General features: G+C 37.2%; 1 protein-coding gene and 1 pseudogene across 1 annotated transcript in view; one reads left to right on the top strand and one right to left on the bottom strand.

The window, feature by feature from the left end:
• TMPRSS11E (transmembrane serine protease 11E) overlaps positions 1–12,691 on the top strand; it is a 50,262-nt gene extending 37,571 nt beyond the window's left edge. The window contains exon 10 of the mRNA XM_003310367.5: positions 11,716–12,691. Coding sequence (XP_003310415.2) covers positions 11,716–11,877 — 162 coding nt within the window. The 3' untranslated portion in view covers positions 11,878–12,691. The remainder of the gene's footprint in view (positions 1–11,715) is intronic.
• LOC741816 (UDP-glucuronosyltransferase 2B15-like) overlaps positions 1–27,049 on the bottom strand; it is a 230,244-nt pseudogene that overhangs the window by 197,536 nt on the left and 5,659 nt on the right.

Raw genomic sequence — 27,049 nt, 5'->3', positions numbered from 1 at the left:
TAATTGCTTTGGTCAAACTTCCAGTACTATGTTGAATAACAGTGGTGAGAGTGCACATCCTTGTCTTTTCTGGTTCACAGGGGAATGCTTCTAGCTTTTGCCCATTCATTATGATGTTGGTTATGGGGTTGTCGTAGAAGGCTTTTATTATTTTGAAGTATGTTCCTCTGATGCCTAGTTAGTTCAAGGTTTTTTTCTTTTTTTTCTTTTTGAGACAGAGTCTCGCTTTGTCACCCAGGCTGGAGTGCAGTGGTGCGATCTCAGCTCACTGCAACCTCTGTCCCCCAGGTTCTAGTGATTCTCCTGCCTTAGCCTCCTGAGTAGCTGGGATTACAGGTGCCAACCACCATGCCTGGCTAATTTTTGTATTTTTAGTAGAGATGGGGTTTTGCCATGTTGATCAGGCTGGTCTTGAACACTTGACCTCAGGTGATCCACACATCTCGGCCTCCCAAAGTGCTGGGATTACAGGCATGAGCCACCGTGCCCAGCCATATTTATTTATTTTCATATGTTGAACCAGCCTTGCATCCTAGAAAATAAGACTACATTACTGTGGTGGATAAGCTTTTTGATGTGCTGCTGGATTTGGTTTGCAAGTATTTTGTTGAGGATTTTTGCATCAATGTTCATCAAGGATATTGTCCTGAAGTTTTCTCTTTTTGTTGTGTCTCTTCCAGGTTTTGGTATCAGAAAAACACTGCCTTCATAAAATGTGTTAGGGAGGCTTCTCTTTTTCTAGAATTTTGGGAGTATTTTCAATATAATTGGTACCAGCTCTTCTTTATATATCTGGTAGAATTTGGCTGTGAATCTCTCTGTTCCAGGGCCTTCCTTGTTGGCTGTTTTTTTAAAATTACTGGTTCAATTTTGGAACTCATTATTTATCTTCTCAGGTATTCAATTTCTTCCTGGTTCAATATTGGGAGTTTGTGTTTCCAAGAATTTATCCATTCCTTCTAGATTTTCTAGTTTGTGTGCATAGAGGTGTTTACAATCATCTTTGAAATTTTTTGTAAAAAATATTTCTCTTCCCTTTGGCATTTCTGATGGTGCTTATTTGAAAGTTCTTTCTTTTTTTTCTTTGTTAGTCTTGCTAGCAGTGTATCAGTCTTATTTATTCTTTCAAAGAACAAGTTGTTTGGTTTCATTGATCTTTTATATGGATTTTTGTGTCTCCATTTCATTCAGTTCAGCTCTAATTTTGGTTATTTTTTGTCTTGTGCTAGTTTAGGGGTTCACTTACTCTTGTTTTTCTAGTTCCTCGAGGTGTGATGCTACATTGTTAATTTAAGATATTTGTATCTTTTCGATGTTGGCATTTTGCCTCATAAACTTTCCTGTTAATACTGCTTTACCTGTGTCCCAGAAATTCCGGCATGTTGTATCTTTATTTTCATTAATTTCAAAGAATTTCTTGCTTTCTGTCTTAATTTCATTCTTTACTCAAAAGACATTCAGGAGTAGGCTGTTTAATTTTCATGTAATTGTATAATTTTGAGAGATCTTGGTATTGATTTCTATTTTTATTGCACTGTGGTCTGAGAGTGTGATTGGTATGATTTTTAAAAATTTGTTTAGAATTGCCTTATGGCCAAGTGCATGGTTGATCTTAGAGTATGTGCCATACATATGCAGATGAAAAGAATGTATATTTTCTTGTTGTTAGGTGGAGTGTTCTATAGATATCTCTTAGGTTCATTTGGTCAAGTGTTGAGTTTAGGTTCGGAATATCTTTGTTAGTTTTCTGCCTTTATAACACCTTTAGAGGGGTGTTGAAATCTCCACTATAATTTCGTATTTATCTAAGTCTTTTTTGTAGGCTCTAAGAACTTATTTTCTGAGTCTGGATGCTCCAGTGTTGGATGCATATACATTTAGATAGTTAATCTTCTTGTTGAATTGAACACTTTATCACTTTGTTACACCATTTTTTTGTCCTTTTTAATTATTGTTGTTTTAAAGTCTGTTTTGTCTGAAATAAGAGTAGCAACCCCTGTTCTTTTTTGTTTTTCATTTGCTTGGTAGATCTTTCCTTATGCCTTTACTTTGAGACTATGAGTGTCATTGCATTTGAGATGGGTCTCCTGATGATAGCATACAGTTGGGTCTTGCTTCTTTATCCAATGGGCTACTCTGTCCCTTGTATGTGGGGCATTAAGCCTGTTTATATTCAAGTTATAATATTGATATGTGAAGATTTGATCCTGCCATCATGTTGCTAGCTGGTTATTCCATAGGCTTGATTGTATAGTTGCATATAGTGTCAGTGGACTATGTAATTGTCTTTTCTGTGGTGTCAGGATTTTTTTTTTTTTTTTTTTTGAGACCGCGTTTTGCTCTTGTTGCTCAGGCTGGAGTGCAAAAGCGCGATCTGAGCTCACTACATCCTCTACCTCCTGGGTTCAAGCGATTCTTCTGCCTTAGCCTCCTGAGTACCTGGGATTACAAATGCATGCCATTACACCTGGCTAATTTTGTATTTTTAGTAGAGATGGGATTTCGCTATGTTGGCCAGGCTGGTCTTGAACTCCTGGCCTCAGGTGATCTGCCCACCTCGGCCTTCCAAAGTGCTGGGATTACAGGCGTGAGAAACCATGCCTAGCCAGGTAATGGTCTTTTGTTGCCATGTTTAGCACTCTCTTAAGGACTTTTTGCAAGGCAAGTCTGGTGGTAATAAATTCCCTTAACATTTGCTTGTCTGAAAAAGATTCCGTTTCTCCTTCGCTTATGAAGCTTAGTTTGGCTGGATATGAAATTCTTGATTGGAATTTTTTTCTGTAAGAATGCGGAATATACCAGCCTGGCCAACGTGGTGAAACCCCATCTCTACTAAAAATACAAAAATTAGCCGGGCATGCTAATGGGTGCCTGTAATCCCAGCTATTCGGGAGGCTGAGGCAGGAGAATTGCTTTCACCTGAGAGGCAGAGGTTACAGTGAGCTGAGATCATATCATTGCGCTCCAGCCTGGGTGATAAGGGTGAGACTCTGTCTCAAAAAAAAAAAAAAAAAAAAAAAAAAAAGAATGCTGGCTGAGTATAGGTCCCCAATCTCTTTTGGCTTATAAGGTTCCTGCTGAAGGTTCTGCTGTTATCCTGATATCACCCCCTTTGTATGTGACCTGTCCCTTCGCTCTACTGCTTTTAAGATTTTTTCTTTCATGTTGACCTTCGAGAATCTGACGACAAGGCGTCTGGAGGATGGGTGTCTTGTATATTATATCTCTGGGGTTCTCTGAATTTCTTGAATTTGTATGTTGACCTCTGCAGCAAGGTTGGGGAAATTTTCAGGAACAATATTCATAAATGAGTTTTCCAAGTTGCTTGCTCTCTCTCTTTCCTCGGGGATGCCGGTGAATTGTAGATTTGGTATATTTATATAATTCCATATTTCTTGGAGATTTTGTTCATTAAAGAATATCTTTTTCTTTATCTGACTGAGTTGATTTGAAGAACTGGCCTTCAAGTTCTAAAATTGTTTTCAGTTTGATCTGTTCTGCTGTTAATACTACCCATTGTATTATGAAATTCTTGTAGTGAGTTTTTCAGCTCTAGGAGATCAGTTTCTCTTCTTTTCTTTTCTTTTTTCTTTTCTCTCTTCTCTTCTCTTCTTTTCTCTCAGAGTCTCACTCGGTTGCCCAGGCTGGAGTGCAGTGGCAAGATATCGGCTCACTGCAAGCTCCGCCTCCCGGGTTAATGCCATTCTCCTGCCTCAGCCTCCTGAGTAGCTGGGATTACAGGAGCCCGCCACCATGCCCAGCTAATTTTTTTGTATTTTTAATAGAGACGGGGTTTCACCGTGTTAGCCAGGATGGTTTCGATCTCCTGATCTCGTGATCTACCCACCTTCGGCCTCCCAAAGTGCTGGGATTACAGGCGTGAGCCACCGCGCCCGACCCTGATTCTTTCTTAAAATGGCAATTTCATCTTTCAGCTCTTGTGTTATTTTATTGATGCCATAAGTTCCTTAGACTGTGTTTCAACTTTCTCCTGAATCTTGATGATCTTCATTGACATCCGTATTCTGAATTCCATGTCTGTCATTTCAGTCTGGTTATGAACCATTGCTGGGGAGCTAGTTCAGTCATTTGGAGGTAAGAAGACACTCTTGCTTTTAGAGTTACCAGAGTTCTTGCATTGGTTCTTTCTCATTTGTGTGTGTGAAGTTGTTGTCCTTTGTATGGAGCTTTTTACTTTTATATTCTTTGATGCCTTTTGTGGTTTGATTGTGGTATTAGTTGTGCTTAGTTAATTTCATTCGTTTTTGGATGATTTCAGAGTTCCAAGGGTTAGCTCAGCACTCCTGGGCTGCATGCTGTACCAGGCTGTAACCTTGGGAAATTGGGACCAGGTGTGAGGCTGTTTTCTCTAGCCCCTAGAGGTTAAGTACCTCCTGGGTTGGAAGGAATGAGGTGTTCCTGGTCCACTGGCAACAAAACTGTGCTGGCAAAGGCACTTTGGCGGGGTGGCAGTGGGTCAGTGAGGGTCCTTGTGCTCACATACATGCTGGTGGTGGGGTAGTGGCAAGTCCTGCACAGGCATGCGTGCTGGTGGTGGGGCGGTGATGGGGTCAGTGTGCATGCATACACCAGTGAGTCAGTGGCTGGAGGCTGCAGGCAAAGGCATGACAGCAAAGCAGCAGGTAGAGGCTGCCAGTGAGTGCATGCTGGTGGGTGCTCACTGACAGGGACCTGCCTTCAGGAGCTCTCCAGCTGTTAGGCAGGGTCTGCCACCAAAATAGCAATGGCTGTGGCTGTCAAAAAATGCCTTGGCTGGGCAGCTGAGGCAGTGCTGCAAGTTTGTGTAGCCAGGCAGGGAATTTGGCATAGGCCAGCAGACAAGCGAGTGCTTGGATCAGATTGTTCCCATCCCACAAGCAAGAGAGCCCTGTGATGTCCAGGTCTGTCCATCGACAAAGGCGAAAGCCACCTAGAGATGTATGATATTTGGGGGATGGGCACCCATGCCATGCTCTGCTGTAGCCATTCTCATGCCAAACCCTGTGGACTCTGTACAGGCTAGAATTCTGTCTCTTTCAACTCTCCAGGCCATTATCCCTGCCACCTTAACTGTCCATGGGGGATGAGGCATCTCCTGCAGCTAAGATTCTGGAGGTCTGTGGTGTGAGTTGGCCACTCCATGACCATTTAACTTACTCCTTCCCCAGGAGCCTCTCCAGGCCAGGAACAAGTTCTGGTGCTTGGCAACCCTGTGCAGGGTTACCAGCTTCCTTCCCTTTCAGCCTGGGGTCTGCATTCTCCTTCCATCAACTCTCAATGCCTTCTTTCTGAAAATTTGTTCAGAGTGTGCCAGTCTTCTTGATGGTCTGGTCCCTCACTGGGAGAAGGTCTTCTTGTCTGCGTCTGGTCGGCCATTTTGTTTTAGTATTTATTAAATAATGAAATAATAATAATTTGAAAAAATTAAATTATTATTATTTAAAACTCTAGATCTTATTTAAATTTTCTATTTAACCATGACTCAGCAGACATTGTGATGCAGAGGGAGGGGGATGTATGAAGAAATTGCCTCATTTCCCACTCAGCTTCCTTTGATGCTCAGGTGAGGGACTAATGCTCATTACTACTGCATGGAGGTTAGGCCTCCTCTGATAACACTCTGGCTGAAGGTACTTTGTTACTGCTCCCCTTTTGGCCTCCACTGACATCATGGGGTAGTGATTTCATTACTGCTTCGCAGTGGTGAAAGACTTGACTTCCCACTACATCTCCTCAGACATGGTTCTAGTAGATGGGGAGAGTTATTCCTCATTACTGGGTGGTAGTTCATGCTTCCCACTCAGCATATTCTTTTTTTTTTTTTTTTTTTTTTTTTTGAGGTGGAGTCTCGCTTGTTGCCCAGGCTGGAGTGCAGTGGTGCCATCTCGGCTTACTGCAACCTCTGCCTCCTAGGTTCCAGCAATTCTCCTGCCTCAGCCTCCTGAGTAGCTGAGATTAAAGGCATGTGCTACGACACCTGACTAATTTTTGTATTTTTAGTAGAGACGGCGTTTTGCCATGTTTGCTAGGCTGGTCTGAAACTCCTGATTTCAGGTCATCCACCTGCTTCAGCCTTCCAACGTGCTGGGATTACGAGTGTGAGCCACTGCACCTGGTGCCTATTCAGCATATTCTGACACCAATCTAGTAGGGAATTGGGCCTTGTTACAGCCTGGTAAGCGTGGAAGTCTTTTCAGTTGGGATTTATTGTCTTCCTGGATTTGCTGTTTTCCCAAGTTGTCCTCTTATTGATTATTTTACTAGGGAGAGCAGGATTTTCTTGGAGCCTTTTAAAAAACTTGCACTTGTTGGCAGGTTGCCAGGTTGCTGGCTTCTTCCAAGTCCATGATATATGAAGCAAAAAAAAAAAAAAATTGAGAGAGCTCACTCTTGTATCATTCCTTTTGTCCTGCATTTCTGAGCCCACCTGTCTTATTCTCTCTAATTTTCAGAGTCTTTTTATGTTTGTTTTATTTGTAATGCCCAGGTATTTTTTTGTTTGTTTTAGCCATATTTAGCTGGGGAAAAAAGAATAAGTAAGTCTGTCCCATGTTGGTCTGGAGCGTTAACATATTTTTGAAGCTGGGTTTTGTTTTCCAGTGTTTGACTATTGCCACCAATTTTGTGCCTTTGGTGGATACAAAAATTTTGACCTCTATGTCTTCATGTGCATCACTCACAAAATCATGGAGGGGGCCAATAACTGGTTCCTTCTGTGTGTCACTAAATGCTTTCATAATTTTCATTTTGTGATTTGACAGAATTTTTGTTTAATGTGCTTTCTAAGCCCTATAGTTCTCTTCAGAATTCCATGTTACTCTGTGTGCTTTCTAATCTGTATTCATAAAATGGTACCATTAATTTCTAAGATTTTTTTTACAATTTTTAATGTTATTCCTTTCATGCTTTCGCATGAACACTGTATCTGTATTGCCTTCATTTGCTCCACCTCATTTAATTCCCTGTTGGCATCACTATAGTTCTTTCCCAACTTTTACCTTTGGGTTAGTCGTTTTAGCAATGTTCAGTTTGCTACATTAAATTCTTTTATTCAGTTGACCTTTGTTTATACTCTGGCAAATGCCCAAGTTTAGACTCACTTCATTGTGTTTCTTTTTCTGTGTTTCCTAATTGCTCCTGGAGGAACACACGGAACAAAGTAGATTGGTCCCATTACCACACTCTACTAAAAATTCCTTCCTAACAATTGAAATTGATTCTGTAATTCAATCTCCTGAAATGAATTCAACTTAAAAGATGACTTGAAAATATACTTGATCCTTGTTATTTGCAGATTCCATATTTGCAAATTCACCTACTCACTAAAATTTATTTGTAACCCCCAAATCAATACTCAAGGCACTTTTGTGATCATTCACAAGCATGCACAGAGTGGCAAAATATCTTATTACTCAATGAGCATATTCTTACCTGAGGTTGAAAAATGTGATACTGTGCCTTTTTGTTTCAGTTCTCATTCTGTAAACAAGTGTCTTTTCTTGGTCTACACAGTGCTACACTTTTCACATTTTTATTATCTTTGCTGGCGATTTTGCTGTTTAAAATAGTCCCCAAGTGTAGTGCCAAAGTATAGTGCAAGAAGGTTGTGATATGCCATATGGAGAAAATATGTACATTTGGTAAGCTTTGTTTAGTTATAAGTTTTAGTGGTTGTTTACTGTGAGTTTAATGTTAATGAATCAGCAATGTATATTAAATAGAACGTCTTTAAACAGAAACACACACGAAATCTGTTTATGTATTGAACAGTTGACAAAAATGTGACCAGAGTCTCCTGGAAAACCAACCCTGTATTTCTCCTAAGAACAAGGACTCAACAGTCATTAATTCAGCATTTGTGGTGACTTCACAGAACACGACTACCATGAATAATGAGAATAACCTGTATTTTATTTGTCTTCTTGATGGTCATGGAATCATTGATGGTTTAGATATTATGCTAGACCTTCTTTTGTCCTAATCATCATCATCCTACTTGCCTCCAACTTTCCTGAAACTGTTGAAAACATCGTGCACTTTTACATTTATGATCATCCATTATTTTCTTTATTCAACTATCTCGGTTTATATAGTCTCTATAGTAATGTCCTTCCTAAAAATTTCAGAGAAACAGATGTATGTCCTCTTAATCTTTTATTTTATAATTTTTATTATAAAAATTTCAATGGTATGCAAAAATAGGGAGGATAAAATAATGAACTTTCATGTACTCATCACCTAGTTCAAAAATTTACAACTCATGGCCAACCTTACGTTATCCGTACATACCCTGATAAAATCCCCTCATCCCCTTTCCCTACCAAAATATCAAATCTATTTTGAAGTTAATCCCAGATGTTATATACTTTCATCTGAAAATGTCCCCATTCAAAAATACTATTTTGATGGTGATATTAGAGGTATACGCTTTACAAACTTTGTGAGCTACAGAAGAGAAGCCAAATTTGCCCTATGATTACAATATTCTACTTTCTTATCTCTGGGAAGACATGGCACCCATTTTTTTGGGGGGGAGGGATGGAGTTTCATGCTTGTCACCCAGGCTGGAGTGCAGTTGTGCGATCTCGGCTCACTGCAACCTCCACCTTCTGGGTTTAAGCTATTCTCTCGCCTCAGCCTCCTGAGTAGCTGAGATTACAGGCAATCGCCACCACACCAGGCTAATTTTTATATTTTTAGTAGAGACAAGGTTTCACCATGTTGGTGAAAAATTCGTTCCTAGCTTCCAGGCTGGTCCCAAGCTCCTGACCTCAGGAGATCCACCTGCCTCAGCTTCCCAAGGTGCTGGGATTACAGGTGTAAGCCATCTTGCCCAGCCTCCATTTAAAAAATGTTCATGTCTAGCATCCACAGTTTTTCCCACTTGCCTTTCTCTTTATATTTTAATATCACAAAAACCACTAATAACCTCATATGTAAAAATTTTTTCCTTGAATCTCCTACTGTTTCTCATCTCAGTGGTATTTGGCGACCTTGCCTTTCTTAAAACATATCCCTTGTTTGAATTTCATAATTCTGAAATTTGCTGATTTCTTTCCTCCTCCTCCATCTACTCATTTCTGGCTCTATCCTTTGATTAATCTTTCTCTCTCTCTCAATCTGGCTATCCTCAAGATTCAGACCTTAGATAAAATTTTTATCTGCTGTCTATATTCTCACTCAAAGAAGCCATCTTTTCTTTGAACTCAGCTATCACCTTAATGAGTGCCAAACCTGTGTCTCCAGAATTCAACTCTTGCCCATATTTAGTCTTACATTTCTACCTACTTCAAAGTGATTTCTATTTATATATTTTAAGTTCTTAATAGGAAATGAAAATTTGTATATGTGCCATTTGAAACTCAACAGGCACCATGAAATGTTGCTTGGGTTTTTAAGTTTCTCACTCATATTATTAGGGTTCACTATTAGAGTTTTTTTTGCTCTTATGTTTCCTCCACATGTATTCAGTTAAGTCCTAGACTATTTTCCCACTTTACCATATCTTTTATGTTTATTTCTTATGCCCCTATTATTTCTGTTAACACCCTAATCTATTCCCTCATTTCTTTGTGACTTAATACTTCCACGGCTTCCTGTTTGGCTTCTTCCAATTTTAGAAGTTTCTGTTGTGATATGCACATTCCTGAATACACTTCCTGTTCTGTTTCTCACTAAACCATTCACTAAAAATAACAGGATTAATGAGACAAATAGAGATAGAGACAGATGGTCCCTCAAAAGCTATGCAACTTTATAACTGAAGAATTAACAAATATAATAATTGGTACCTTTAAAAATAGCTTGCACAGTGTAGGCAGGCAAAACGCCCAAAGTCTGGTGGCTTACTCAGGGCATGTTAAAAATGCAAAGAAAAATAATGTGGAAACACAGGTTTGCTGGTGCTAAGGCAATATACACAGGGAAGTGTAGTCCTGAGCAGAAGAGGAAATGCAACCTAAAACTGATATAAAGCTAGGATACATCTCTCTGGGGAGGGAGTTTTGGGTACAGGAACTCAGGCATTTTCTTAAAACAGTGCCCCAAATGTGTCTGCCTGTGTAATAGCTGAGTTGAAAGGGTTTTCCTTTTCTTCTGAAGTTTATAATTCTACTCCCATTATTCTGGCTCCCTTGCCTATAAAAAAGCATATATAAACCATCATAATTTCCATCTTCTACTGACATAACTCTACCATTCACTAATCAAATGTGAGCTAATTAGTGCTGGTAGAATAGACTCTATATTTTTTTTCTATTTGATACTTGCTGGACATCACCTTACTTTTCAGCTTGTAATGCTATTTACTGCTATTTATATACTATTATTTATATTATTTACTATTTGTATACTGCTATCTCTTTAAAATAATTATTTATTCTCAGACTCATTTATTCCTGTCTCTTATGCTGATTAAAGCTTTGTTTTCTCTTGTATCTTTTATTTCTCTATCCTGATTTTCTCTGCCTGTATATAGACTTGGGATTTTATTATCAAAATTATTTATTTTTGAATAGCTTCATATGGTATATCTTATTTCTATAAGCAGATTGCAGGTTTCTAGAGGACAATATCCATGTGTTTATAATACTCTTTTTATATCTCCTCCTACATACGAGGGTATCAGTAAATGCTTATTGGTTAGTTGATTTAAAATCACAAATGTATTATTTCAAATTTACTATTATATTAGTTAATTTTTTAAATGGACAAAAGAAAATTCACAAGGAAGTTAGCATAATGTAGGGAAAAAAGCATGGGCTTCTGAATTAGATCGCTCTGGATTCAAATTCAGGGTCTGCCACTGATTAGCACGTGATCTCAGGCAAATTACTTAATGTTTCTGAGTTTCAATTTTCTTAATAACCCAGAAAAAATTAACCTAGTTCTATGTTTTTTGTAAATAAGAATTACATGAATTAGTGAGATAATATTTTAATCAATTAAGAACTTCATAGAGTGAGTATGAATACTTACTGGGTGGTCAATAATTAGAAGCGCCAGGATCTTGAGGAATAATCAGCCAGTACCTCATTATTACAAGCCATATAAAGAATCAAAACTCTGGAGTTTGCAGGATATAAATAATTAGAATTTGTGATTTTATATATGCATTTCCTAAGTTCTGCCTTTTGCTAGACTAAGCACTTTACATTCACTATCTTACGTCATCTTCATAGCACTCAACACAGGTAGGTATTATTAGGAGCATTTACAGATAAATAAATTAAAGGTCTTAGCCAGCATGGAAAGGCCAAACTTGAGATAGAAACCCTGGTGTCTGACTCTAATGTCTGTTTTTTTTTTTGTTTGTTTGTTTTTTTAAAATCAGTAATAGACTCTTCACTCCCTTTTTTGGGGGGTTATGTTACACTAATAAAGAGTATAGACAAAATAACTAGGGAGTTATTTTGTCAGATGTGTCACATAAGTTAAGAGTACAGTTCTTCAAAGAGATGGAGCCTTCAATCTCATTGTTTTGAAGGTTTCAAGGTATTTCAAGGTTTCAAGGTTTCAATCTCATCAGTTTTCAAGGTATTGGAGGTCCTCTTTTAGGTGGATAACTGACATAGATGGAGAAAATCACTTATGCATGCGAACACACGGAATACTTTTGAAAATTACCCCTTTCATTACATTCTTAAGTTAGAAAAATAGCCAATTCCTCTGTAATGAACTGAATTATGAATTACTAATTTCTGTCTTCTCCTTTAGGGTGACTCTGGAGGACCACTGGTTAGTTCAGATGCTAGAGATATCTGGTACCTTGCTGGAATAGTGAGCTGGGGAGATGAATGTGCGAAACCCAACAAGCCTGGTGTTTATACTAGAGTTACGGCCTTGCGGGACTGGATTACTTCAAAAACTGGTATCTAAGAGAGAAAAGCCTAATGGAACAGATAACATTTTTTTGTTTGTTTTTTGGGTGTAGAGGCCATTTTTAGAGATACAGAATTGGAGAAGACGACTTGCAAAACAGCTAGATTTGACTGATCTCAATAAACTGTTTGCTTGATGCATGTATTTTCTTCCCAGCTCTGTTCCACACATAAGCATCCTGCTTCTGCCAGATCAACTCTGTCATCTGTGAGCAATAGTTGAAACTTTATGTACATAGAGAAATAGATAATACAATATTACATTACAGCCTGTATTCATTTGTTCTCTAGAAGTTTTGTCGTCAGAATTTTGACTTGTTGACATACATTTGTAATGCATATATACAATTTGAAGCCCTCCTTTTCTTCAGTTCCTCAGCTCCTCTCATTTCAGCAAATATCCATTTTCAAGGTGCAGAGCAAGGAGTGAAAGAAAATATAAGAAGAAAAAAATCCCCTACATTTTATTGGCACAGAAAAGTATTAGGTGTTTTTCTTTTTCTTAGTGGAATATTAGAAATGATCATATTCATTATGAAAGGTCAAGCAAAGACAGCAGAATACCAATCACTTCATCATTTAGGAAGTATGGGAACTAAGTTAAGGAAATCCAGAGAGAAGCCAAGATATATCTTTATTTTCATTTCCAAACAACTACTATGATAAATGTGAAGAAGATTCTGTTTTTTTGTGACCTATAATAATTATACAAACTTCATGCAATGTACTTGTTCTAAGCAAATTAAAGCAAATATTTATTTAACATTGTTACTGAGGATGTCAACATATAACAATAAAATATAAATCACCCATTTGCTTGACATTATGATATGATAATCCACAAAGAAGGGGAAGATGGGAAAAATGTTACTAGTCAATTTATTGTAAATTTTTTTAAAATTTGAGGCTAGGATGAAAATTAATTTAATAACAATCAGCATGCTTATGTACTAAAATAATTGCGTTGTGGAATGGGAGGGAACAAAGAGTTCAAACAATTGACTGGAAAGGTTTTATTCATCTAAGACTTTCCCAAACAGCAAATCCTTGAAGGGAATGAGATCCAGGTGTTAGTGTACAGTCTAGTGATGCAACTGAACTGGGGCTCAGACCTCTATTTTGAGATGACTGTAGATATTTTTCTTCCCCTGCTGCTGTGTTTACAGTTCATGCATGGTTAATGGTCCTGTTAGACTCCTCTTCGCTGAGATGGAAAGATACCATAGAGAAAATATCCTGGAAGCTGCCTCACTGCTGCATCTAGTGTGACACTGAATGGCTAACTGCCTGGATAACAAAACTGAGAGTAAAAGCATGATATTGGCCACCTTCATGATTTTTAGTTTTGGTAAATTATTACTGAGCTGTTAGAGACACAGCTTTCAAGTAATCCAGACCGTAATGAAGTTAGGACTGGTACCATCACGTACGGCATGTTAATGGTGAGATTTCACCAAGTCTGTCCTCATTGCGTATAGCTACTCATATAAGTTCTATATTGTACAATAATTACCCTGAAAACCAGTATTGCCACGAAAAATTTAAGTTTATTGATCTGAATAACACTGGAGTATGAACTGATAACATTTGGGCACTTGGCAAAAATATGAAAACTGACATGAATTGATAGTGCTAAATATTTTGCATAAGCTATTTTTGTTTCATTTAGCAAAATGCTCTGGGAAAAAACAAAATTGAGGAAAACCTTGAATTTTAAGCAAGGATATAAGTACCTTTAAAACTACTCTCAGTGTTCTGTTAAAAATGGATTCCCCTTGTTTCAGTGAATTCTGTAGTTGGGCCTCTAGGTGGCACCCACAAGCTGTAGGAAGCTATGGGGAAGCCTGACATCAAGAAGGATGTCTAGATCTGTAAGTAATAATGAGAACTGTACCTGAAATTAGAGTCTTGTGAAACCAAAAGAATACAGTTTTTCTTTGCAAATGGCGTTTAAAAATTAATTCATGTTGATTTACATCATTATTCGTATTTTTCAAATTTCTGGAGATTTGATTCCAAACTAAAATAAAATTTATGATGCATGATTTGAGGAACTCCCTCTGCAAAAGCACCTGGAGCAATTTAAATTAAGAAGAAATTTTAAAAGCTTAATTTTGCAATGACATCTTATTCCTAAGAGAAATACTTTTGATATTTCCTTCTACAAAGGATTTGAGAAATAGAAGTTTGGGTCAAAGTGAAAATATGAGCGATAGTTCAAACTTTATGTACATAGAGAAATAGGTAATACATTTCTAAAATGGTAACTTCTTTTGAAAAATAATTTCCAAAGGGTTTTATCTGCATGTCTTTCTTTGTTAACTGTTTCGTTGGAGAAAGTTAAGAAGATGTGACGATAATATTTATTACTTTTTTCAAGAGGGCAGGCAGTTCCTCTTCTATATCTTCGATCTTTCTTCCTACAGCACTAGTAAAGTACTGTGTATATAACAGTCCTTCAATAAATGTTGTTGAATGACTCTTCTATTTTTACATTATGCAGAAAACATGGCTTTATTATTATTTACACATTGATTTTTAAAAGTAATCCCAGATTTTACACTGAGTGAATTAAGCCGGTTACTATTTATCTAAGCCTATAATCTCATCCATAAGATAGAGATGATATTTGCTCAAATGATTGTTGTAGAAATAAAACTGTGAATGTTTAAAAAGTGCTTAGCACAGTTCTTGGAACATTAGTAGGTGTTCAAGAAACCATAGTAATAATAACTGTTGCTATAATGAAACTACACTCTTGTTTTAAAAAATATGGTATTTGATTATAATAGGCTGAATACCTTTTTTTTTGAAATGACAAGATAATTAGACCAACAAAATGTGCTAGTTAAAAAAATTTCTGATTCTACAAAAAGTTTTACTGGAATAATTCCGAAACATATTTATCAAAGTGGTCTGTCAATGTGAGGGTTCATTCTAACTTTTGACTTCAATTTAAAAAAATGATAAACCTTATTAACCACCGAGTGGCTGGATTATATCAAGATCTATGGTGTAGTTCAAATGTTGCCTCTTCCCTGAAGCCTTTTTTTACTTCCTCAAGTGGATGTACTATACGTTTTTTCTGAACTTCCTTACCATTAATTTTTTTATTTTCAGATGATCATTGATTCAGATACGGTTAAGATATAACTGTAAGATATAATTCACAGAGATTCTGTGTACCCTTTACTCAGTTTACCTCAATAGTAAGATCTTGCTTAGGTGTAGTATAATATTACAATGAAGAAGTTGACATTGAGACAATCCATTAACTTTATTAGGATGCAATCAATTATATATGTGTGTGTAGGTGTGTGTGTAATTAGTTCTATGTAATTTAATTACATATGTAGATTCATGTGATTACCAAGATACAGATAGTTTGTTCACAAGGCTACATCACGCTACCGACAGCCATCCAGCTCCCTCCCTAGGCCTGTGTCTAGTTTCTAATCCCTGGCAACCACTAATCTGCTCTCCATCTTTATAATTTTTATTGTTTCAAGAATGGTATATAAATATATTATACAATATGTAACTTTTTCAGGTTGGCTTTTTCGCTCAGTATAATTTTCTTGAGATCTGTCCAAGTTGTTGCGTGTGTCAGTAGTTAATTCTTTTTTTATTACTGAGTAGTATTACATGATAGGGCTGTATCTCAGTTTGTTAACTGTATACCCACTGAAGGGCATTTGGATTGTTCTCAGGTTTTGGCTATTACAAATAAAGCTGCTATGAAGATTTGTGTGTAAGCTTTTGTGTGGACATAAGTTTTATTTTTCTGAGATTTATGGCCTAGAGTATGCTGGGTCATACGGTAAGTACATGTTTAGATTTTTAAGAAACGGCCATATTCTTTTCACATGGCTCCTTACTACTTGTAAAACTCTCTGTACTTAGAATATCTACCTGTGTATTTCAGATGTGCAGATAGATGTGATTTCAACAACTAGACTGTAAACTCCATGAGGGTGGGAACAGTAACTGGTTCATTTTTATATCCTTCACAGTTCACAGGAAACTATAATATTGTTTATGGCAGTTGTTCTATAAAGATTTATTAAATAAAAATAAAGAGTAATAAAAGCAAACAAATAAATATATGTGAAATAAAAAAGAAGAAATGGCTTTGGGTAGAAAAGAATGAACAGTATTTCCTTCATGAAGGTATTACTGCTCAATTTCTGTAATTCTGCGTGGACTCTACCATGGCACTTCCATGTATCTTATGTTGGTTGATATAAAGTCTGTTTTTCACCTTTACACAGGGTACACAATCAAACATAGACTAAAGACATGGTTGATATGGAGAATCTCTCTTTTTACCTGAATTTAGTTTCTGATACATGTTATATTTAAGAGTTTTCTGACACATCTGTATCAGCTTCTACTGTATTTGTGGAATGGATTCCAGTTTAGGAGCACAATCAATAAATATTTGTTGCTCTTACTTTTTATAACTATGATTCTATAATTTGTCCTAATGTAATTTTTATTATATAACTCAAGGTGGAGTGAAAGACAGAGACCTGTGAAATGTAATCAGAAGTTCTCTCTTAATTGTCCCTAACACATTAATCAGTACCTCTTTGGTGTAGATGTAGTCAGCTTAAATTTTACAATCACTGTACTCACTGCCTTGCATATACCCCTCACCTGCTTGTTCTCTTGCTCCACCACTCTGTGACACTTGCTTTTTACTATGATCCTGGTAAAATTTAACTCTCCACTTACTGTTTTTAAAAACTAATTAATTTCCCCCAATTTTATTAAAGTATAATTGGCTAATAAAAATTGTATATAGTTACAGTGTACAATTTGATGCTTTGATATATGTATACATTGTGAAATTATTAAATCAAGCTAATTAATATATTCATTACCTCAATACTTACTATTTTTTAAAAGAACATTTAATATCTACTCAGCAATATCTACTTTTAACAATTTAAAAATACTCAATACATTATTATTAACTGTAGTCTCCATGCTGTAAATAGGCCTCCAGAACTTATTTCTTCTATGTAACTGAAACTTTGTACCTTTTAATCAATATCTTCTTATTTCTACCACACTCCAGCCTCTATCAACCACCATTTTACTCTCTGCTTCTATTAGTTCAGCTTTCTTAGATTCCACATATAAGTGAGATCACGTAGTAATCAGCACTCTGTGTTTGGCTTATTTCACTTAACATAATATCCTCCAGATTCATCTATGTCGTCACAAATGACACGATTCCCTTCTTTTTTAAAGCTGTATCGTATTCCAATGTGTGTATTTCTTTATTCTTCCACCAATGGACATGTAGGTTGATTCTATATTTTGGCTATTGTGAATAATGCTACAATAAACAAGAGAATGCAAGTAATTCTGTACCAAAAGTGAAAAACAGAATGGTTGTATGGTACTTAAAGTATGGTTTCTACTGAATATTTCAATTAATCACTGCTGAGATAACCAAAATAGTGTGTAAAAAACAAGCAAATCAGCAAAACCAAAATTGCACTTTTTCAAAATGTCAGATAAATGACTAATCTTTTAACTAGACTGAACTCCCATGAAGGAGATGATTCACATTTTAATAATAAAGTCAGATATAAATAGTAAAGACATTATTACCAATCATACAGAAATAAAAGAATTATAATTGTATATTAGGAGCACTGGTATGTCAACAAATTATAATAACTTAGATGAAATGAACAAATCTCTAAAAGACACAGTCATACAGACTCAAGAGTTCTAACACAATTCCATTATGTTCAAAGGACACACTTCGTATGATTTCAGTACTTTTATTGAGAGATACGGCCTAGCAATGGCCTATCTTGGAAAATGTTAATGTACTTGAGAATATTATATACAGTCATGCATTGCTTAACAACAGGGATACATGAACTGCATTGTTACATGATTTTGTTGTGTGAACATCATACAGTGTACTTACATAAATCTACATGGTGTAGCCTACTACACACCTAGGCTGAATGGCATAATCTATTGCTCCTAACTTACAACCTGTACAGCATATTACTATACTGAATACTACAGGGAACTATAACACAGTGGGAAGCATTTGTGTATTTAAACATAACTATACATAGAAAAGTTACTGTACAAATACAATCTAAAAAATTAAAAAATGGTATACCTGTTAAAATTCTTATCATGAATGGAGTTTTCAGGGCTAGAAGTTGCTCTGGGTGAGTCAGTGAGTGAGTGGTGAATGAATGTGAAGGCATAGGACATTATTATACACTACCGTAGACTTTATAAACACCATGCACTTAGGCTACACTAAATTTGTAAACAATTTTCCCTCTTCAATGAAAAATTAACTTTAGCTTACTGTAACCCTTTTAATTTATAAACTTTAAATTTCTTTTACTTTTTGACTCTTTTATAATAGCACTTAGCTTAAAAACAAACATATTTTTCAGCCATACAAAAATATTTTTTCTTTATACCCTTATTCTATAAGCTTTTAAAAATATTTTAATAATTTATCATTTTTTACCTTTAAACTTTTTGGTTAAAAACTAAGAGCCCACCACAGCTCAGCAAGGCCACTGTGGCCAGACTCACTCTCTAGATTCCCTCCTCTCTGGGCAGAACATCTCTGAAAAAAAGGCAGCAGCGCCAGTCAGGGACTTATAGATAAAACCCCCACCTCCTGGGACAGAGCAGCTGGGGGAAGGGGTGGTTGTGGGCACAGCTTCAGCAGACTTAAATGTTCCTACCTGGCAGCTCTGAAGACAGCAGTGGATCTCCCAGCACAGCGTTCAAGCTCTGATAAGGGACAGCCTGCCTCCTCAAGTGGGTCACTGACCCCCGTGTATCCTGACTGGGAGACACCTCCCAGTAGAGGCCGACAGACACCTCATACAGGAGAGCTCTGGCTGGCATCTGGTGGGTGCTCCTCTGGGATGAAGCTTCCAGAGGAAGGAACAGGCAGCAATTTTTGCTGTTCTGTAGCCTCCGCTAGTGATAGCCAGGCAAACAGGTTCTGGAGTGGACCTCCAGCAAACTCCAGCAGACCTGCAGCAGAGGGCCCTGAATGTTAGAGGGAAAACTAACAAACAGAAAGGAATAGTATCAACATCAACAAAAAGGATGTCCACTCAGAGACCCCATCAGAAAGTCACTGACTTCAAAGACCAAAGGTAGATAAATCCACAAAGATGGGGAGAAACAAGTGCAAAAAGGCTGAAAATCCAAAAACCAGAATGCCTCCTCTCCTCCAAAGGATCACAACTCCTCACCAGCAAGGGAACAAAATGGGACGGAGAATGAGTTTGATGAATTGACAGAAGTAGGCTTCAGAAGGTAGGTAATAACAAACTCCTCCGAGCTAAAGGAGCATGTTCTAACCCAATGCAAGGAAGCTAAGAACCTTGAAAAAAGGTTAGATGAATTGCTAACTAGAATAAACAGTTTAGAGAAGAGCATAAATGACCTGATAGAGCTGAAAAACACAGCACGAGAACTTCATGAAGCATACGCAAGTATCAATAGCTGAACCAATCAAGCAGAAGAAAGGATATCAGAGATTGAAGATCAACTCAATGAAATAAAGCAAGAAGACAAGATTAGAGCAAAAAGAGTGAAAAGAAAAGAACAAAGCATCCAAGAAATATAGGACTATGTGAAAAGACCAAATCTATGTGTGATTGGTGTACCTGAAAGTGATGGAGAGAATGGAACCAAGTTGGGAAACACTCTTCAGGATATTATCCAGGAGAACTTTCCCAACCTAGCAAGGCAGGCCAACATTCAAATTCAGGAAATACAGAGATTGCCACAAAGATATTCCTGGAGAAGAGCAACCCCAAGACACATAATTGTCAGATTCACCAAGGTTGAAGTGAATGAAAGAAATGTTAAGGGCAGCCAGAGAGAAACGTTGGGTTACCCACAAAGGGAAGCCAATCAGACTAACAGTAGATCTCTCTGCAGAAACCCTACAAGCCAGAAGAGAGTGGGGGCCAATATTCAACATTCTTAAAAAAATTTTCAACCCAGAATTTCATATCCAGACAAACTAAGTTTCCTAAGCGAAGGAGAAATAAAATCCTTTACAGAAAAGGAAATACTGAGAGATTTTTGTCACCACCAGGCCTGCCCTACAAGAGCTCCTGCAGAAGTTTCTGCTGCCTTTTGTTCAGCTATGACCTGCCACCAGAGGTGGAGTCTACGGAGGTAGGCAGGCCTCCTTGAGCTGCAGTGGGCTCCACCCAGTTCGAGCTTCCTGGCTGCTTTGTTTACCTACTCAAGCCTCAGCAATGGCGAATGCCCCTCCCACAGCCAGTCGGCCACCTTGCAGTTCTATCTCAGACTGCTGTGCTAGCAGTGAGCAAGGCTCTGTGGGCATGGGACCTGCTGAGCCAGGCACAGGATATAATCTCCTGGTGTGCTGTTTGCTGAGACCATTGGAAAAGGTGGGAGTGTCCCAATTTTCCTGGTAGAGTCTGTCATGGCTTCCCCTGGCTAGGAAAGGGAAATCCCCCAACCCCTTGCACTTCCGGGGTGAGGCGATGCCCCGCCCTGCTTCAGCTTGCCTTCTGTGGGCTGCACCCATTGCCCAACCAGTCCCAGTAGGATGAACCAGGTACCTCAGTTGAAAATGCAGAAATCACCCATCTTCTGCATTGATCATGCTGGGAGCTGTAGACCAGAGCTGTTCCTATTTGGCCATCTTGGTTCTTCACTATAGACACGTTACAAAGGAAGATATACAAGCAGCCAACAAGCATATGAACAAAAAGGTCAATATCACTGGTCATTAGGGAAATGCAAACTGAAACCACAGTGTGATACCACTGATCATTAAATAAATGCAAATCAAAACCACAGTGAGTTACTATTTCACACTAGTTAGAATGGCTATAATTAGTCAAAAAATAGCAGATACTGGTGAGGTTGCAGAGCAAAGGGAACACTTATACACTGTTGGTGGGAGTGTAAATTAGTTCAACCATTGTGGAAAGAGGTGTGGTGATTACTCAAAAAGCTAAAAGCAGAACTACCATTTGACCCAGCAATCCTATTACTGGATATATGCCCAAAGGAATATATATCATTCTACCATAAAGACACATGTACATTTATGTTCATTGCAGCACTGTTCACAATAGCAAAGACATGGAATCAACCTAAATGCCCATCAATGGTAGACTGGATAAAGAATATGTGGTACATATACACCATGGAATGCTATGCAGCCATAAAAAAGAATGAGATCATGTCCTTTGCAGGAACATGGATGGAACTGGAGACCATCATCCTTAGCAAACTAACACAGGAACAGAAAACCAAATGCTGCATGTACTCACTTATGAGGGGGAGCTAACTGATGAGAACACATGGATGCAAAGAGACAACAGACACTGGGGTCTACTTGAGGGTGGAGGGTTGGGGAGAAGAATAGGATCAGAAAAAATAACTATTGGGTCCTAGGCTTTGTACCTGGGTGATGAAATAGTCTGCACAACAAACTCCTGTGACAGGAGATCACCTATATTAGAAGCCTGCACTTTTACCCCGAACCTAAACTATAAGTTTTTTTTTTTTTAAAAATCTTAAGAAAGAAACGTAAAGTCAAAAGTTTTGTGAATATTATGTCAAAATTATGTGCTTATCATTTTGCTGCTGTTCCTTTTTTAAAAAATGCATTTTTTTCTCTATCTGTAAAATAATGGTGTTCCCTTTCCAATGCAAACATACTTTCAGATCCTAATCATTGGGGTAAACATTCTTTTTAAAACTATTGTTTACAAAAGTAAAAATCTGACTTTGTCCATGCAGATCATATATTGACAAGTATTTTTCAACAACATAATTTTAACCTTATGACATCAGTTTTAATAGCAGTCATTACATTATTATTCCAGGTGATTCATGGGACACCTGAGTACTCTGTGTAATTGAAGTTATCTGTAGCCACATTTAATATGACATGTTCAATGTTTGGTCTCACAAGCTCACTGCTTAGAGTCTTCTTCATCCACCCAATATTGAAGTAATGAAATGGCTGTTAATAGATTCATCACTGATCTCATTCTGTGACATCTTTATCAGAATAATATAAAATCAATGTAAGAAATTTTGTGAAATTATGAAAATTTAGGAAAAAATAAATTTCATTTATAAAATCTGTGTGCTTTCATTATGGTTTTATTCTATTTATATAACTCAATGTACATATATTATGTTTACATAAAAATTTTTTATCTCATTGCATATATCTTTTCTTCCGACACAAAAATTGTGATATTTTTCTGTTCATCATTTTGTTCTGTAGTATTCAACAATACCTGTACTATGGCTGACAGTGTAATTTAACATTTTTTGATAAAACAATTGTAATGGCATGGTACACACATTGTATACATTTTAAATCATTTCTCAATGTAAAATATTTGAATTGTCTCCAGTGTTTATTTTATGAATGTCTGCCACAAATATTGAATCTGACCATCGTGATTTAGGTGTTCTCTGTATAGTTTCATATGAGTATATTATGAAGCCAATGTCTATATGCATTTTTATAGTACTTAATACTTTTCCCCAAGTGTCTGATTCTTTTAAAATATGCAATCATTATCTGAGAATCTAATACATAATGGAAAAGCAAGAAAATTTGTGACAAAAATTATTTTATGTAAGAAAGAAGTAGAGGACAGGCTGCACAACTATTGACCTGGATTCGAACCTACCTTCTGCAAATGAATAACAACAGCTAGTATTAGTATTTATCACTATGTGTCATTCTTGCCCTTGTCTTCCTTCTCCACCTACTCTCTTCCCCCTTCTAATGGCACCATCACTTTCCTCTAATGTGAATGGGAAAATTTTTTGAGAATAAGGTTAGAGTGCATAGAATTTTCACTGGTCTTACCTCTGCCTTTGTCCTTTGGGAAATTACCACATAGAGCCTATGCAATTTTCATTCAACATAAACATTGAGTTTTAACTCAAGTAAGATTTCAGTTTTCTGTTGCTGCTTATAAGAAGGTAGACAAAAAGATCTCTTAAGGCTTATATAATAAAGTACTGAGGAATGCTTGCTTTCTACTTATGTCTCAAAAGAATAACATTAAAGTAAAATATATGAGGTTCTTTTGTTTCTTCGTAAGGAAGATCATCCTATATCCTGACAGAATTCTTTTGTAAATCTCAGTGTAGTTTTCAGATGCAAGTGGTAGACATTATTTGGATCTTATTATACATGCACTGTTCATTTTTTTTTGGTGCTTCTCTGTCAGGCAGCTGTGATGATGAGTCCCAAGTTTCCCAGAGATTTTTACTGAGGTGTCCTATAGGCTTGGTATAAGGCAGAAAACATTAAAAGGGTAGGCTGACCCTTTTATGCTCTAAGATATAAACCTCTGTGATCTCAGTGACTAATGTTTTAAATGCTAGAGTGAAAGCAAGTAAACATCGGCTTTGGCTTCGAATATTCTGGTGGCACACATTTATGTCGTTGAGGAATAGTGTACCTTGAAAAGCCTTAACCCTTACACCGTTAGGATTTCATCTTGTTCATCTGACTGCCCAAACATCTATATTTAAACAAATCCACAGGGGATCTGTTCTCTAGGACTTTGCTGGAGAACCTTGATGTGTCGGAAAACTGTTCCTATTAATAGAGGAATTATGTCTCGAGTGGCTGGCATATGTTAACTAATGGATACTATTAATAGTAATAACAAAAATAAAAAATCATTACAATATTACTACTATTTGAATCACTGACTATGTATGAGAGACATTTTAAGTGTTTTATCTATGTTAAGTATATTTCCAACACGACACAATAGGAGGTAATTGCCATTATTATAGAAGTAGGCATAATTATCTCTATCAACATTCTAGTCCACTTTTCCATTATTATCTGTTGCATAAACTCATGCAAAATCTTCTAAATGATCTACACTTTTCACAATCTGGCCTTTTTGCGATGGAATCCATTGACAACATTGAGAGCTTTTTAAAGAAAGGGAATCTGATAATATCTCTCCATTTCTGAACTCTGTGCAGTAGCTCCCCTTTGCCCTTAATAGACACTTAGATCTCCTTATAGTTATATTGCTTCAACTTACCTCTCTAGCATCAACTGCTACTTTACTCAGCTTTTTCCTGCATACTAATTTGAAACCTTAGGCACTGCCTTTACTTCACTACCTGCTTTTCTTTTTGTGTTTTCCTCTCCCCCTCATCTTTTCATCTACTCCTGCACATTATTGAGGACTCACTTTATCAACGACTTTGAGATCTCTTCTACATGTTTCCTTAGCATTGCGACCTTATAACACTTTTAGACTTTTCCTTTTTACTTGCTTATAGTCTATCTTTCAAAGTACAACGTAAGGCATGAGGGGGCAGAAAGTGCCTACATTTCTTCTCTGAAAATCCAGCACTTATCCGTGGTTTGTGCTGATCAATTCATAAATATTCCTTGAAGGAATGACTTATTTTTTTTTTTACATTGCACAATGAAGGCTTTCATTGAATCAACCCTGTTTTCAGAGTCTCTTTAGTATCCCTCTTTGATATTTAATGACACTAAAGTTTACACAGCTGTGATGATATAGCAACATATGAGTTTCTAATGGTAGGTCACTTTCTTTGACCTCCCGTATTTCTCTCATTGTGAGTCAAACACTCTGAATGAAAACATATCTGGCCATTCCTTCTGAAATGCAAAGCAAATAAATCAAACATGAATACATTTACCTTAGGCAGGGTTTTGGCTGGTTTACAGTGGAGTTCCCCCACAAAATCGACATTTGGTAAGGGTGGGTGAAGAAATTCAAAATCCCAGTACGTTTGAATGAGCCACACTTCAGCTTTCCCCATTGTCTCAAATAATGTACATTAATAAAATACATATATACATATATTTTTATATATAAGCATAACAATTTTATATATTGCATATTACTTATATATAAGGAAAGCAAAAGGTTCAGATAATTAAGAGGAAATTACATATATTTTTTCTTTTTCTTTTTTTTATTATACTTTAAGTTTTAGGGTACACGTGCACATTGTGCAGGTTAGTTACATATGTATACACGTGCCATGCTGGTGCACTGCACCTACTAACTCGTCATCTAGCATTAGGTATATCTCCCAATGCTCTCCCTCCCCCCTGCCCCTACCCCACAACAGGCCCCAGAGTGTGATATTCCCCTTCCTGTGTCCATGTGATCTCATTGTTCAATTCCCACCTATGAGTGAGAATATGCAGTGTTTGGTTTTTTGTTCTTGCGATAGTTTACTGAGATTGATGATTTCCAATTTCATCCATGTCCCTACAAAGGACATGAACTCATCATTTTTTATGGCTGCATAGTATTCCATGGTGTATATGTGCCACATTGTCTTAATCCAGTCTATCATTGTTGGACATTTGGGTTGGTTCCAAGTCTTTGTTATTGTGAATAATGTCACAATAAACATACGTGTGCATGTGTCTTTATAGCAGCATGATTTTTAGTCCTTTGGGTATATACCCAGTAATGGGATGGCTGGGTCAAATGGTATTTCTAGTTCTAGATCCCTGAGGAATCGCCACACTGACTTCCACAATGGTTGAACTAGTTTACAGTCCCACCAACAGTGTAAAAGTGTTCCTATTTCTCCACATCCTCTCCAGCACCAGTTGTTTCCTGACTTTTTAATGATTGCCATTCTAACTGGTGTGAGATGGTATCTCACTGTGGTTTTGATTTGCATTTCTCTGATGGCCAGTGATGATGAGCATTTTTTCATGTCTTTTTTGGCTGCATAAATGTCTTCTTTTGAGAAGTGTCTGTTCATGTCCTTCGCCCACTTTTTGATGGGGTTGTTTGTTTTTTTCTTGTAAATTTGTTTGAGTTCATTGTAGATTCTGGATATTAGCCCTTTGTCAGTTGAGTAGGTTGCGAAAATTTTCTCCCATTTTGTAGGTTGCCTGTTCACTCTGATGGTAGTTTCTTTTGCTGTGCAGAAGCTCTTTAGTTTAATGAGATCCCATTTGTCAATTTTGTCTTTTGTTGCCATTGCTTTTGGTGTTTTAGACATGAAGTCCTTGCCCATGCCTATGTCCTGAATGGTAATGCCTAGATTTTCTTCTAGGGTTTTTATGGTTTTAGGTCTAATGTTTAAGTCTTTAATCCATCTTGAATTGATTTTTGTATAAGGTGTAAGGAAGGGATCCAGTTTCAGCTTTCTACATATGGCTAGCCAGTTTTCCCAGCACCATTTATGAAATAGGGAATCCTTTCCCCATTGCTTGTTTTTCTCAGGTTTGTCAAAGATCAGATAGTTGTAGATATGCAGCATTATTTCTGAGGGCTCTGTTGTGTTCCATTGATCTATATCTCTGTTTTGGTACCAGTACCATGCTGTTTTGGTTACTGTAGCCTTGTAGTATAGTTTGAAGTCAGGTAACGTGATGCCTCCAGCTTTGTTCTTTTGGCTTAGGATTGACTTGGTGATGCGGGCTCTTTTTTGGTTCCATATGAACTTTAAAGTAGTTTTTTCCAATTCTGTGAAGAAAGTCATTGGTAGCTTGATGGGGATGGCATTGCATCTGTAAATTACGTTGGGCAGTATGGCCATTTTCACGATATCGATTCTTCCTACCCATGAGCAGGGAATGTTCTTCCATTTGTTTGTATCCTCTTTTATTTCCTTGAGCAGTGGTTTGTAGTTCTCCTTGAAGAGGTCCTTCATATCCCTTGTAAGTTGGATTCCTAGGTATTTAATTCTCTTTGAAGCAATTGTGAATGGGAGTTCACTCATGATTTGGCTCTCTGTTTGTCTGTTGTTGGTGTATAAGAATGCTTGTGATTTTGGTACATTGATTTTGTATCCTGAGACTTTGCTAAAGTTGCTTATCAGCTTAAGGAGATTTTGGGCTGAGACAATGGGGTTTTCTAGATATACAATCATGTCATCTGCAAACAGGGACAATTTGACTTCCTCTTTTCCTAATTGAATACCCTTTATTTCCTTCTCCTGCCTAATTGCCCTGGCCAGAAGTTCCAACACTATGTTGAATAAGAGTGGTGAGAGAGGGCATCCCTGTCTTGTGCCAGTTTTCAAAGGGAATGCTTCCAGTTTTTGCCCATTCAGTATGATATTGGCTGTGGGTTTGTCATAGATAGCTCTTATTA

The sequence above is a fragment of the Pan troglodytes genome, chromosome 3 (genome assembly GCF_028858775.2).
Source record: "Pan troglodytes isolate AG18354 chromosome 3, NHGRI_mPanTro3-v2.0_pri, whole genome shotgun sequence".
In the NCBI taxonomy this organism is placed as follows: domain Eukaryota; kingdom Metazoa; phylum Chordata; class Mammalia; order Primates; family Hominidae; genus Pan; species Pan troglodytes.
The sequence above is the reverse complement of the archived record's forward strand: the minus strand, read 5'-3'. Positions and strand labels throughout refer to the sequence as shown.